Below are 10,254 nucleotides of genomic sequence, written 5' to 3'. Positions count from 1 at the left end.
GGTTTTTGACCCCCCCCCCCCCCCCCCCCCCCAAAAAAAAAAAAAAAAAAAAAAAAAAAAAAAAAAAAACCCGCTAATAGATTTTAGTCACTGACTCACTGTTAATTCCGTGTCAATACGGTGTTTTGTTTACTTGTTAATTATTTCACTGCTACTTGCCTACTTGCACAGTTGCACAGAGGTTTTGAATATCTGTCACCAGTGCTAAATAAACATGAATACATATTAGTTAACTAAATAATTCTTGGACAAAATATTTCAAAAAACAATAATAATAATAATTCTTGGACGACAGCTAAATATGGAAAATACTTAACTAGAAAAATCAATGAATTACACAAAAATTATACATATATCATCACATAAGAATTAAATTCATAAAAAACTAAAATCGCTAATTATATATTAGAGACAAAAATGGGAGTTTTGGCGATGGATCAAAGTATTTGGAAGCGGCAAAGAGGGCAAGAGCTATGAATGGGGAGCCACTTTGCGATGCAATTCTCATGGAAAACATGGCCACAGGGGACTTGTTTTCCGCCCACGCCCTCTTCAAAGCCATCCATGCACACTGAACAAACGCCGGCGACGTCGCCCACCGTCACCATCTTGTCAACACCGCCGCCGCCGCCGCCGTGTTCCAACATCCTCTCCGCCGTGCATGCTGCGGCGGTTCTTAAACTCTCTGGCTCTGGCATTGTCAAAACCGCGTCAAGATCAAAATACCCATCCATTTAGTGAACCTGCGACCACTGCTTAGCTTCCTAAACTAAAATTAAGGTTTTGGGTTTTCTGTCTTAAGCTGAATTTGGTGAGTAGAGGATGATGGAGTGATTATATATAGAGAGAAGGGAGGGGGAGAGGTGAAGCTGCTGGGAAGCGGAGATGCAGGCGGCGGGGCTGTGCTTTTTCCACACGGACGACACCCAATTGGAAATCAATTGTTATAGGCCAAAATTATATTTAACTATTTTCATATTTATGATGTGCTCCTAATAAAATGAAAATACAGTGTGTTTAAAATTAAACTGAATAATATTTTTCATATATGAAATGTATATTGTCAAACAAAATGTAGTTGAATTAGAATGATATATACTTTAATTGTGCTGTAATGAAATTATAGTGTATCTAAAATAAAACAGAATAACAAGTCTCAGTATATTGTCCAATGAAATTGGAGTTGAATTAAAATTATACTTTAATGGTGTTATAATAAAATTATAGTGTGTATAAAATAAGATTTAATAACAGGTCTCACATATTATGTGTATAATGTCAAATAAATTGAAATTGTAATTGATATTGTGATGTAATGAAACTATAGTGTATATAAAATGGAACTGAATACGTCATAAAAATAGAATTAGTTGGACGAAACGGGTGTCATTTATTTTAATTAAAAGAAATGGCACCGTTTTGAATCATGATCCACAGTAAAATTAGTCATTAGAAATTCTATGGGCATGACCAGGATCGAACCGGAATTAACTTAATAATTGTGAGAATATTGGATGTTATATGCAGAAATAAAAAATAATAATAATAATAATAATAATAATAATAATAATAATTATTATTATTATTATTATTATTATTATTATTATTATTATTATATCAAATGTGTTTTGTTTGTCACTAATTTTCCACTTGGTAAAATTGTGTATCATGTTAAAGAGTACTGGTTTAGACTTTTCTCTGCAACTCGAATTAGTCTGCTGGGATTGAACCCGAATTAGTCTAATAGTTATTAAAATATTGGATGTTGTATGAAAACAAAAATAAATAAGTAAATTATATCAAATGTGTTTAGTACAAAAACTTAAGTAAGACAATTTTATGTGACGTGGGATAGATATCATGTAACTTTTTTTAGTAAAAATGTAATTTTTTTAAGGATGGAAAGTATTATTTTAAAAAATATTAGTAGAAATTTTAATACTTTTTAAAAATATTCTTATGTAAAACAATTTCACACAAGACTACTCGTTGATCTTAATGTTTAACATGTTAATCGGTTTTAAGGGATGATTCGCTTTTGTTTGTTCTTCCAACTAATCAATTAATATAAATTTAATGGGGAAAGTATGCATTTACAAGTTTACAATGCAACAATAATAGCATTTAATTTGCATATATATTATAAAGTTTATTTTTATTAATTACTTGTAAAGTAAAATTGTAGTTCAAGTAGTAATTAATTAGATGAAGAAACGTTACGTTTAACGGTGTAAGTTTTTGTATAAGAAATATTATCCATACAACTGAGAAAATTCTAGTGCAACAACCAACAACAACTAAAGCACTAAAGTAAGGAATATATATAATATAGTTGACGCATTGACCGATTAGACATTTCTATAGTTTGTAAAGTATATATAAGAGTAGGCTATATTTCACGTGGAAGGTGGCTATTCTGCCTCGCTTTTGGCTTTTATGTTTTGATTGGGCAGAGAAGACTAGTCTAAGTCAAGGATGGAAATAAAAGAATAAATTAAAGACATTTCTACATGTGGAATTGGCTGCCCTAGCGACCTTTTTCTAATAGGGAGTTTAGGCAGCATGGCTAGGGTGTATTTAGTTGACAGGTTTAACTATTAGAAATGAGTATTAAAATTATTATTGTTGTTTAATTGATAAGTTTAATTTTTAGAATATTATTATGTGTTTTGGCCTTTGATTACCCCTCAATTAAAAAACTCATTCCCTGAATTTATTCTCTATTATTTCTCCTCAACTGTTTTCCATAATTATTTAGATTTTTATTTTTATTTTTTTATTCATATTGGTGTTTTGAAAGTTTTTATATTAGAATCAATAGACATGATTTCAATTTTTATGTGCTGACCAAATACATAGCTAGATGTGTACGATGAAATATATTTATAAAGACAATTAGACAAATATATGCGCTGATTAGGTAGTATCTACTTTGATTGATACTTAATTTGGATTAATAGCTTATCGTTAGCCCCCTAGAAGAATATGTGATCTGATCTGTGTGGATCGGATGTGCTCAAGCCTCAAAGTGGCACATGCTTGCCTCATGTGATTTTATTTGCTTTGATTTGGTCTAATTTTTTTTCTTTTTCATTGTACTCCAAAAAAATAAAATTTGTAAAGTTATTCTAGGATACACATACAAAAGTAGGAAAACAAATGTTAAATAAGTCATTCAACTTTTAGGGTGTGTTTGGAAAGTAGAAAAATGACTTCTGGAAAATGTTTTTCAGAAAATGAGTCATTTCCGGAAAACAGTTCAATTTCCGGTGTTTGGTTGCATTTTGGAAAACTGTCATTGTGTGTTTTGTTCATTTTATGGAAAATGAATTAAATTGTATAATTTTATATTTTAATTATTTTTTAAAATATAAAATAATAATAATAATAATATATAAAATAATAATATTTCTTTAAAAAAGTTACATATGTGGCTATTTTGGCCAAAAAAATTGTTGAAGCCAAGTCCGGAAAATGACTTCCGAAAAAAAATTTGGAAGTCATTTTCCGCAAAAATGACCTTATTTTCCTTGGTCAACTGATCCGTTGACTACATTTTTCCGACACTGTCAAACACTAAAAGCTTAGAAAATGATTTCCAAAAAATTATTTTGCAGACTACCAAACACACCCTTAGTGAAAACATGAATAGACTCTCAAACTTTAAAATGTTATAATTAAACGCATTTAGTTTGCTACGTTGGAAAATTGAAACCATTAGCCGCTAACCCTACCAGCGCAGCTATACTTGTTAAATATAATTTTTTTTGAATACTTGTTAAATATAATATGAGTTGTAATTCTATTTGGTTTTGACATTGACAAAATAAAATATACAAAGTGACATTTATTTTTAATAAAATTAAATAGAAAATAAAATTATTTAAGAAAGGATATATGACCCTAATTTTTCATTTAGAGTCTATTTGAAAACTTAAAAATATTATTTTAAAAATAATTTACTTTTCAAAAAATATTTTAATTTTTTTAGTGTTTGGTTAAATATTAGGAAATTATGCTTTTTTGTTTAGTTGAAAGTTAAAAAATTACATTTATTTTTCTGTTTGTGTTCTTTTTTTTAGAAATAAATATATTATTTGTTATATAATAATAATTATTTTTTTGAAAACTTATATAATAATAATAATAATAATAATAATAATAATAATAATAATAATAAGTTGTGGTGTAGGTGTGACAGTGTTGTAGTTTTGAAGATGCCGGGTGATAAAGAAATGTCTTCCAACTAAAAATTTATGATGACATTTTTTGTCAAATTGATCATTTTTCCTATTGACCAGAATGAATATTTTTCTTTAACTTTATTTTCTTTGAATACCTAAATACAAAAGAAAAATTAAAAGTAATTTCAAAAAGTTATTTTTCAAGTTTTTAAATAGACCTTTAATTCTTTAGTTTTCCAATTAATTCTCTTCTTTTTTTAATGAATCTCTGTTAATAAAGAAGACAAGATCATTTTTATCCATTAATAGAAAATTATTTTCTTTTGCTTTTTGGATGAGCACAAAAACCACCTGCTCCTTGCTGCCACCTTATCATCGCCCTGCCACTGCACCTCCTTTCGATCTGAAAGGAAGTGGCGACATTCAACCTCCTTCACAATCGAAAGAATAAGGTGGAACATCGCCACCTGGCTACCATGCAGCATGGCAGCCAATTTTTTTTTTTTTTTAAAATTGCTAAGTCATTATTATTTTACTAGTAACATCTTGGTTACTAACAAAATGAGTTTAATTGTACCATTTTAATGAGTTTACGTGTGCAATTGATACTTTTTAAAATTCAATGATTTAATTGCTTTTTCACAAAAAATTTAAGCCCGTATTTGATCTTTTCCTATATATATATATGGTGACTTCATATGAGACAATATCTTTCTATGAGACGGTAAGACAACTTGAATGCACACAATCTACTTTATGAATGCACACACAATAAACTGTGTGCACTCATGTAAGTCATGTTGGGCTAATTAAGTGCACACACTCTAGACTGTATGTATTTACGTTATGTTTCACAATCTCACGGGAAGATATTGTCTCATTTGATTGTAAATATATATATAGAATGATTCGTGTGCGGTTAAAGGTTCCCATGCAGTTGTGCGGTGATCTATGCTCTTTAAAAAAAATTCTATACTAATAGACCTTAAGTTTCTAATCTACGCACCTTAAGTTGAATTAACATAAATATGATTTTGTAGAGAAAATCTTATAAATAATATTGGTTGTGTTTTGGAACTTAAAAAATAAATAAATAACAATTGGCGCACCTTAAGAAGGAAAATCACGCACCTTAAGCTTTAGGTTCACTCACCTTAAATTTCAACACTCACGCACCTTAAGCATACAAACCAAACACCTTATTAAGCACACAAACCACGCACCTTAAGAATACAAAAACACACCTTAAGCTCCAGATTGACTCATCTTAAGTTTCAACAACTACTCACCTTAATCAAAAAAATCACGCATCTTAAGCACAAAAATCACGCACCTTAAGTTTCAAGAACTACTCACCTTAAACACAACTCACACACCTTAAACACAAAACTCACGCACCTTAAGTCCTCACACACCTTAAACACAAAACTCACGCACCTTAAGTCCAAAACTCACATACCTTAAGCACAAAAATCATGCACCTTAAGAAGAAAAACCACGCACCTTAAAATTTGATCTAGATACAAAAATTGCCAAATTGCCACAACATTTATTTTTTTAAATTTTGGTAATCCTGGACGTTGATTTAAGCAAGATCCATGGATCAGATTTAATCGCACATATATATAAATCGGTTCTTGTGTGGTTGTGTGGTGAGAGGAGAGTCATTGATCTTGCCAAAATCAACATCCAGGATGAACAACGTTTAAACGCGGTGAAAATTTGGTCATTTTTCAATTCGTCAAACTTAAGGTGCGTGAGGTTTGCGCTTAAGGTGCGTAGGTCTTGTGCTTAAGGTGAGTAGGTCATGTGCTTAAGATACGTCGTGTTTCTTCTTCAAAATTGGAACAGACCTATCCACATAACTAGCGAGTTAGGGTGGCCCGTCACCCAGTACCTCAAGAAAAAGGCAGTAGAGGGTAACGACCACTCCTTGCCCGCCACCCATCTTCCTTCTGAACTAAAGAGCCTCAGTGAGGGGTCTGCCAGACCCCTAGCTCATGCCCTCAAGAATAAAACTTTTGAACAAAGGGGTTTGCCATACCCCTAGCTTAGACCCTCAAGAACAAAACTTTTGGACAAAATTAAGGTGCATCATTTTAACACTTAAGGTGCGTCTTTGTATCACTTAAGGTGCACTATTATTTATCTCTTTTCAACTTTGTAGAGCTTAGAGTTGGAAGTATTGCCTACAATCAACAAGAGATTGATGACGTTAGAGACATGTGGTCCAATTTTCTTATTGATGAATCAGTTAATAAATTACGGAGTTCTTCTTTAGTATATTAAATAATTGATGTTGATAATTTTAGTTTCAAATTATTATTATTAATTAGTATGAATTGTAGCCTTTATTAGATTGGTTAATTGTGATATTTATTAGTTTGATTAATGGAGATATTTATTTTAAAAAAATAAAAAGAAATTGAGAGATTAATTAGCTTGATCAATAGTGTGATTATGAAAGTAAAATTGCACAATGTTGATATAAATTGTACAAGTTTTGATAGGAAATTATAAAATAAATTTAATAATAATTAGTTTCAATTAAAAATAATATAATATTAGGAAGTTGAAACGAAAACACTAACTCCAGAAAACATATGCAACAACATCGTAATTGTCACACTTTATGGCCTCTTTGCAAGGTCTAAATTCCCCTTCTCCAGAGAATTTTAATTGATACAAGAGTTTGAAGGATCAATTAAAGATGTTATGTAGGAGAACCTAACATATATGAATTGAGCACAGAGCCACAGAGACATCTATTCAGATGAAGGCTCCTGAATCTGAACAACAGGCTTCCCTCTCTCTCTTAGCTTTGCCATGGATTCTTTCATGGCCTCTTTCCTTCTCTTGCTAGCCAACACTTTGGCCATCACACCACTCACATTCGGATCCTTCTTCTCCTCTACTGGTGGCGGCGGAGGCCTTCTCGCCGCTGCATTAGCGCTCCCCTCCCCCGCCTTCAATCCCAACACCGCGCCTCCCAACCCCAATGCAACACTCCTACATTGTCACATAGACACATAGTCCTCGTTCCATCAATCTTATAACACAACTAAGTAATCTTAATTTACTGACAAACCTGTCATTATAACGATAATATGACTAAAACGATAACACAACTAAGTAATCTTAATTTACCGGCAAACCTGACATTATAACGATAATATATGACTAAGTAACCGTAATTAAATGACAAACCTGCGAGTGACGAGTTTTTGCCCTAGACCTTCAGCAGAGGTTTGTTGGCAAGACAATACCTTGTGGAAACACAAGCAAGAAGGGAGAAGGGCATTCTTCTTTGGTGATGTTGAGATTGAAGCAGCTGGTAATCTTGGGGCTAATGAATGTGCCATGGTGTAGTGATGGGATGCTATGCACTTCATTTGCAGATGAATTGACAGACTTTAAGACCAAAATTTCTGACCATGTTTTTGTGGCAGAAGAATAGGATGTAATTGGCAATGGAGTTTGATTGGTTAGTTTAGGATAAGGTCTCATTTGTGTGGACCCCACAACAAAATGTATTTTTTTTCTGAGCTTCAAATAGCTGTTCAAAGGATTCGCATCCACCCTGCAGAATGTTCTCATGCTAAATTTATACACACAAAATAATAAGGAAAAAGAAATTCCGATCTTCAAGGGGAAGAAAACCTGAGAATGAAAAGCAAATAAAATCTGCATTTAGAATAAAACAAATATCCAAACTCAAAATCTGACATAGTATAACCCAAAATTCCCCAGAATGGGTGTGTAACAAAACTTTTGATCTAATAGGTCTAAGAACTACATAGAATAGCTTGCGCAATAAATCGAAGATGAATGACAGAAGAGGCTTTGAGCACAATCTAGTGTTTTCACTCGTCGTCTTCATCTTCATCTTCGTCTTGACCTGCTGCAGCGTTAAGAGCATTTAGGCGCTCAATCAGCCTAGCCCTCCTCTCGTCATAGGTGAGTTTCTTCAAATTGAACCTGAGGTACAGAAATAAATATTAAAAAAAAAAAAAAAAGTTTATCCACATTGAGAATAATCAAACTTAGTGTCATCAACCAATTGTTTCAGAAGGAAAATATGAATCATTGTATTCCAAAAATACATTTTAAAACAGGATCTCCTCTAGAATGAGTAAATAGAAGATGTCTACTATTGTTTCTATACCTCTTGCGCTCCTTAGGCTGCGGCTTCTCTGATTTCTTAGCCGTTGGATCAGCACGAATGGCAGCATGGACTTTCTTATAAACCTCCTCTACATTATCTGCCTCGATACCTTTCTTGACATATTCACTGAAGTGTGACTGATACTTCTCTGGCTCATCTTCCATCAATGTCTAGAAGAAAGAAATTTTATAAAGTAATCATTAGTTCCTTTCTAGCTAGCTTGCTCTTACATTATCACAGTATGAGTTCAAGTCACGCCTGTGAGCTTAAAACTTTAATACTGACCTTCATATATCCAGCAACATGGCCACCATAAATGTATTTCCGATGAAGCTCAGCATCAAGCTGCTTGGAGTCTTTTGAGAATCCAGCAAATCTCTTGTCACTGTGAGGAATATCAAGACCACCATCCAATGCTCCCTGTAATAAGAAGGGAGTAGATTAGAGAAGAAGTGAACCGGGAGAAAGATCTGGCAAAAGAGAACCAGTAGCATTTAAAGTAACAAATCAATCCAATGAAGTCCAAGCATATGCCACCAGAACAAATCCCAACATCACAGAAATTGTAAGGGCATTTTTGAAGAGCAAATTTTGAATGTCTTACAAATATTTAGAAGTTTTCAATTTAAAAGTACAATGAGCTGGACTACTGTTGTTAAGACTATGCACAATTGATGAAAAACAACCCACAATAGTAAAAATATTTTTTAAAAAAAACCCTCAAACAATTAAATGTAGCCGCTTTCCACTTATGCAATTCACAATTAGATGCCAAACAGTTTTAAAGGTACAGCTCTGAAGACAAACCTTAAGTGCACCAAAAACACGGTTTCCAGTTGTTGTTCTGATTAGACCAACATCAAGGAGAGCACGGAACGGTCTTCTGCTCTCACCTGGCTCAACAGAAAAATCCTCACCGGTAGCCTAAACACAAGAATATTAACAGTGTTATTTATACTAAACTCGGGAAGGAACATCACAACCATAATACTTCAATGCTTGAAGAGTACCTCCACATTGCCTTCATACTCATCATCCAACTCAAGCGTTTTCAAGACACGCCTTGCTAAAAGAAGCCCAGTGCAGTAGGCTATTAACATAAATCACAATCAAAATCAGTTTGTAGCAGTTTACCTGTTTGATTACAAGATAAAACACACACTCTCACACACACACAAATTGTATAAAAATGGTTCTTTTTTATTACCTGCTGCATAATTTGTCAGACCTACTTCAAGCCCATAGCGGGGCAATTCATGAGAATATGCTGCAGCAAGGATGATATCACCAGCAATGCTGGCAGACACTATTTGTGCAACAATATCTTTGTTGGTCTGAGATACAGATTAAGGTTCAAACAAACACACAGAATCCGAATCAATAGCAAATCACATCCTTAACCATTGTTTTCATGGTCAGCTTTTTAAATTCATATAACCCTCACCTGCCAAGTAACAGATACCACAATCCAAAGTAGTCACAACTACCATTTGCCTAGCATCATATGGAGATTCACATAAACTAGCTAATTGTGTGCAATAACTAATTTTATCACGAATAAAAAGAAATGCATAAATAAGGATACAAATCGCACAACAAACCGATACTTGGGAGTGTTGTACTTGTTCTTGTCTTGGTTAATAAGTCGAACACGGGCACGGTAATCAGTCTTCCCCTCTGCAAAATTTTTCAAAAAAAAAACATTTCAGCAAAACGATAACACCACTGAATTTGCAAAAGGCCAAATTTCAAGTTCATCATTGTATTCTTAAAGTACACTAGACAAAAACTTGCCTCTTCTTCTCTTGAACTGAACCTGAAACCTCTTGAAGTATGCCCTCGTCTTCTGAAGCTTGACAAAGGCCTAGAAAATTCAAAGAATTTAAATTTAAAAAAAAAAAAAAA

The 10,254-nt window shown here is 32.9% G+C and overlaps 2 protein-coding genes across 2 annotated transcripts in view; both read right to left on the bottom strand.

The window, feature by feature from the left end:
* Positions 1 to 6,721: 6,721 nt before the first annotated feature.
* Positions 6,722 to 7,601, bottom strand: LOC116026189. The gene is made up of 2 exons (XM_031267659.1): positions 7,392 to 7,601; positions 6,722 to 7,193 (listed from the first exon to the last, which is right to left on the bottom strand). Exons 1-2 carry the CDS (start codon positions 7,574 to 7,576, stop codon positions 6,950 to 6,952), a joined length of 429 nt encoding a protein of 142 aa, XP_031123519.1. The 5' UTR covers positions 7,577 to 7,601; the 3' UTR covers positions 6,722 to 6,949.
* Positions 7,602 to 7,851: 250 nt separating this feature from the next.
* Positions 7,852 to 10,254, bottom strand: part of LOC116026188 (60S ribosomal protein L5) — a 3,300-nt gene continuing 897 nt past the window's right edge. The window contains exons 2-9 of the mRNA XM_031267658.1: positions 10,144 to 10,213; positions 9,935 to 10,026; positions 9,557 to 9,683; positions 9,360 to 9,439; positions 9,157 to 9,273; positions 8,635 to 8,769; positions 8,350 to 8,519; positions 7,852 to 8,162 (exon numbers count right to left, since the gene is read on the bottom strand). Of these exons, the coding sequence (XP_031123518.1) occupies positions 8,048 to 8,162; positions 8,350 to 8,519; positions 8,635 to 8,769; positions 9,157 to 9,273; positions 9,360 to 9,439; positions 9,557 to 9,683; positions 9,935 to 10,026; positions 10,144 to 10,213 (906 nt within the window). The 3' untranslated portion in view covers positions 7,852 to 8,047. The remainder of the gene's footprint in view (positions 8,163 to 8,349; positions 8,520 to 8,634; positions 8,770 to 9,156; positions 9,274 to 9,359; positions 9,440 to 9,556; positions 9,684 to 9,934; positions 10,027 to 10,143; positions 10,214 to 10,254) is intronic.

Source organism: Ipomoea triloba, chromosome 7 (assembly GCF_003576645.1).
Source record: "Ipomoea triloba cultivar NCNSP0323 chromosome 7, ASM357664v1".
Classification (NCBI taxonomy): Eukaryota; Viridiplantae; Streptophyta; class Magnoliopsida; order Solanales; family Convolvulaceae; genus Ipomoea; species Ipomoea triloba.
The sequence above is the reverse complement of the archived record's forward strand: the minus strand, read 5'-3'. Positions and strand labels throughout refer to the sequence as shown.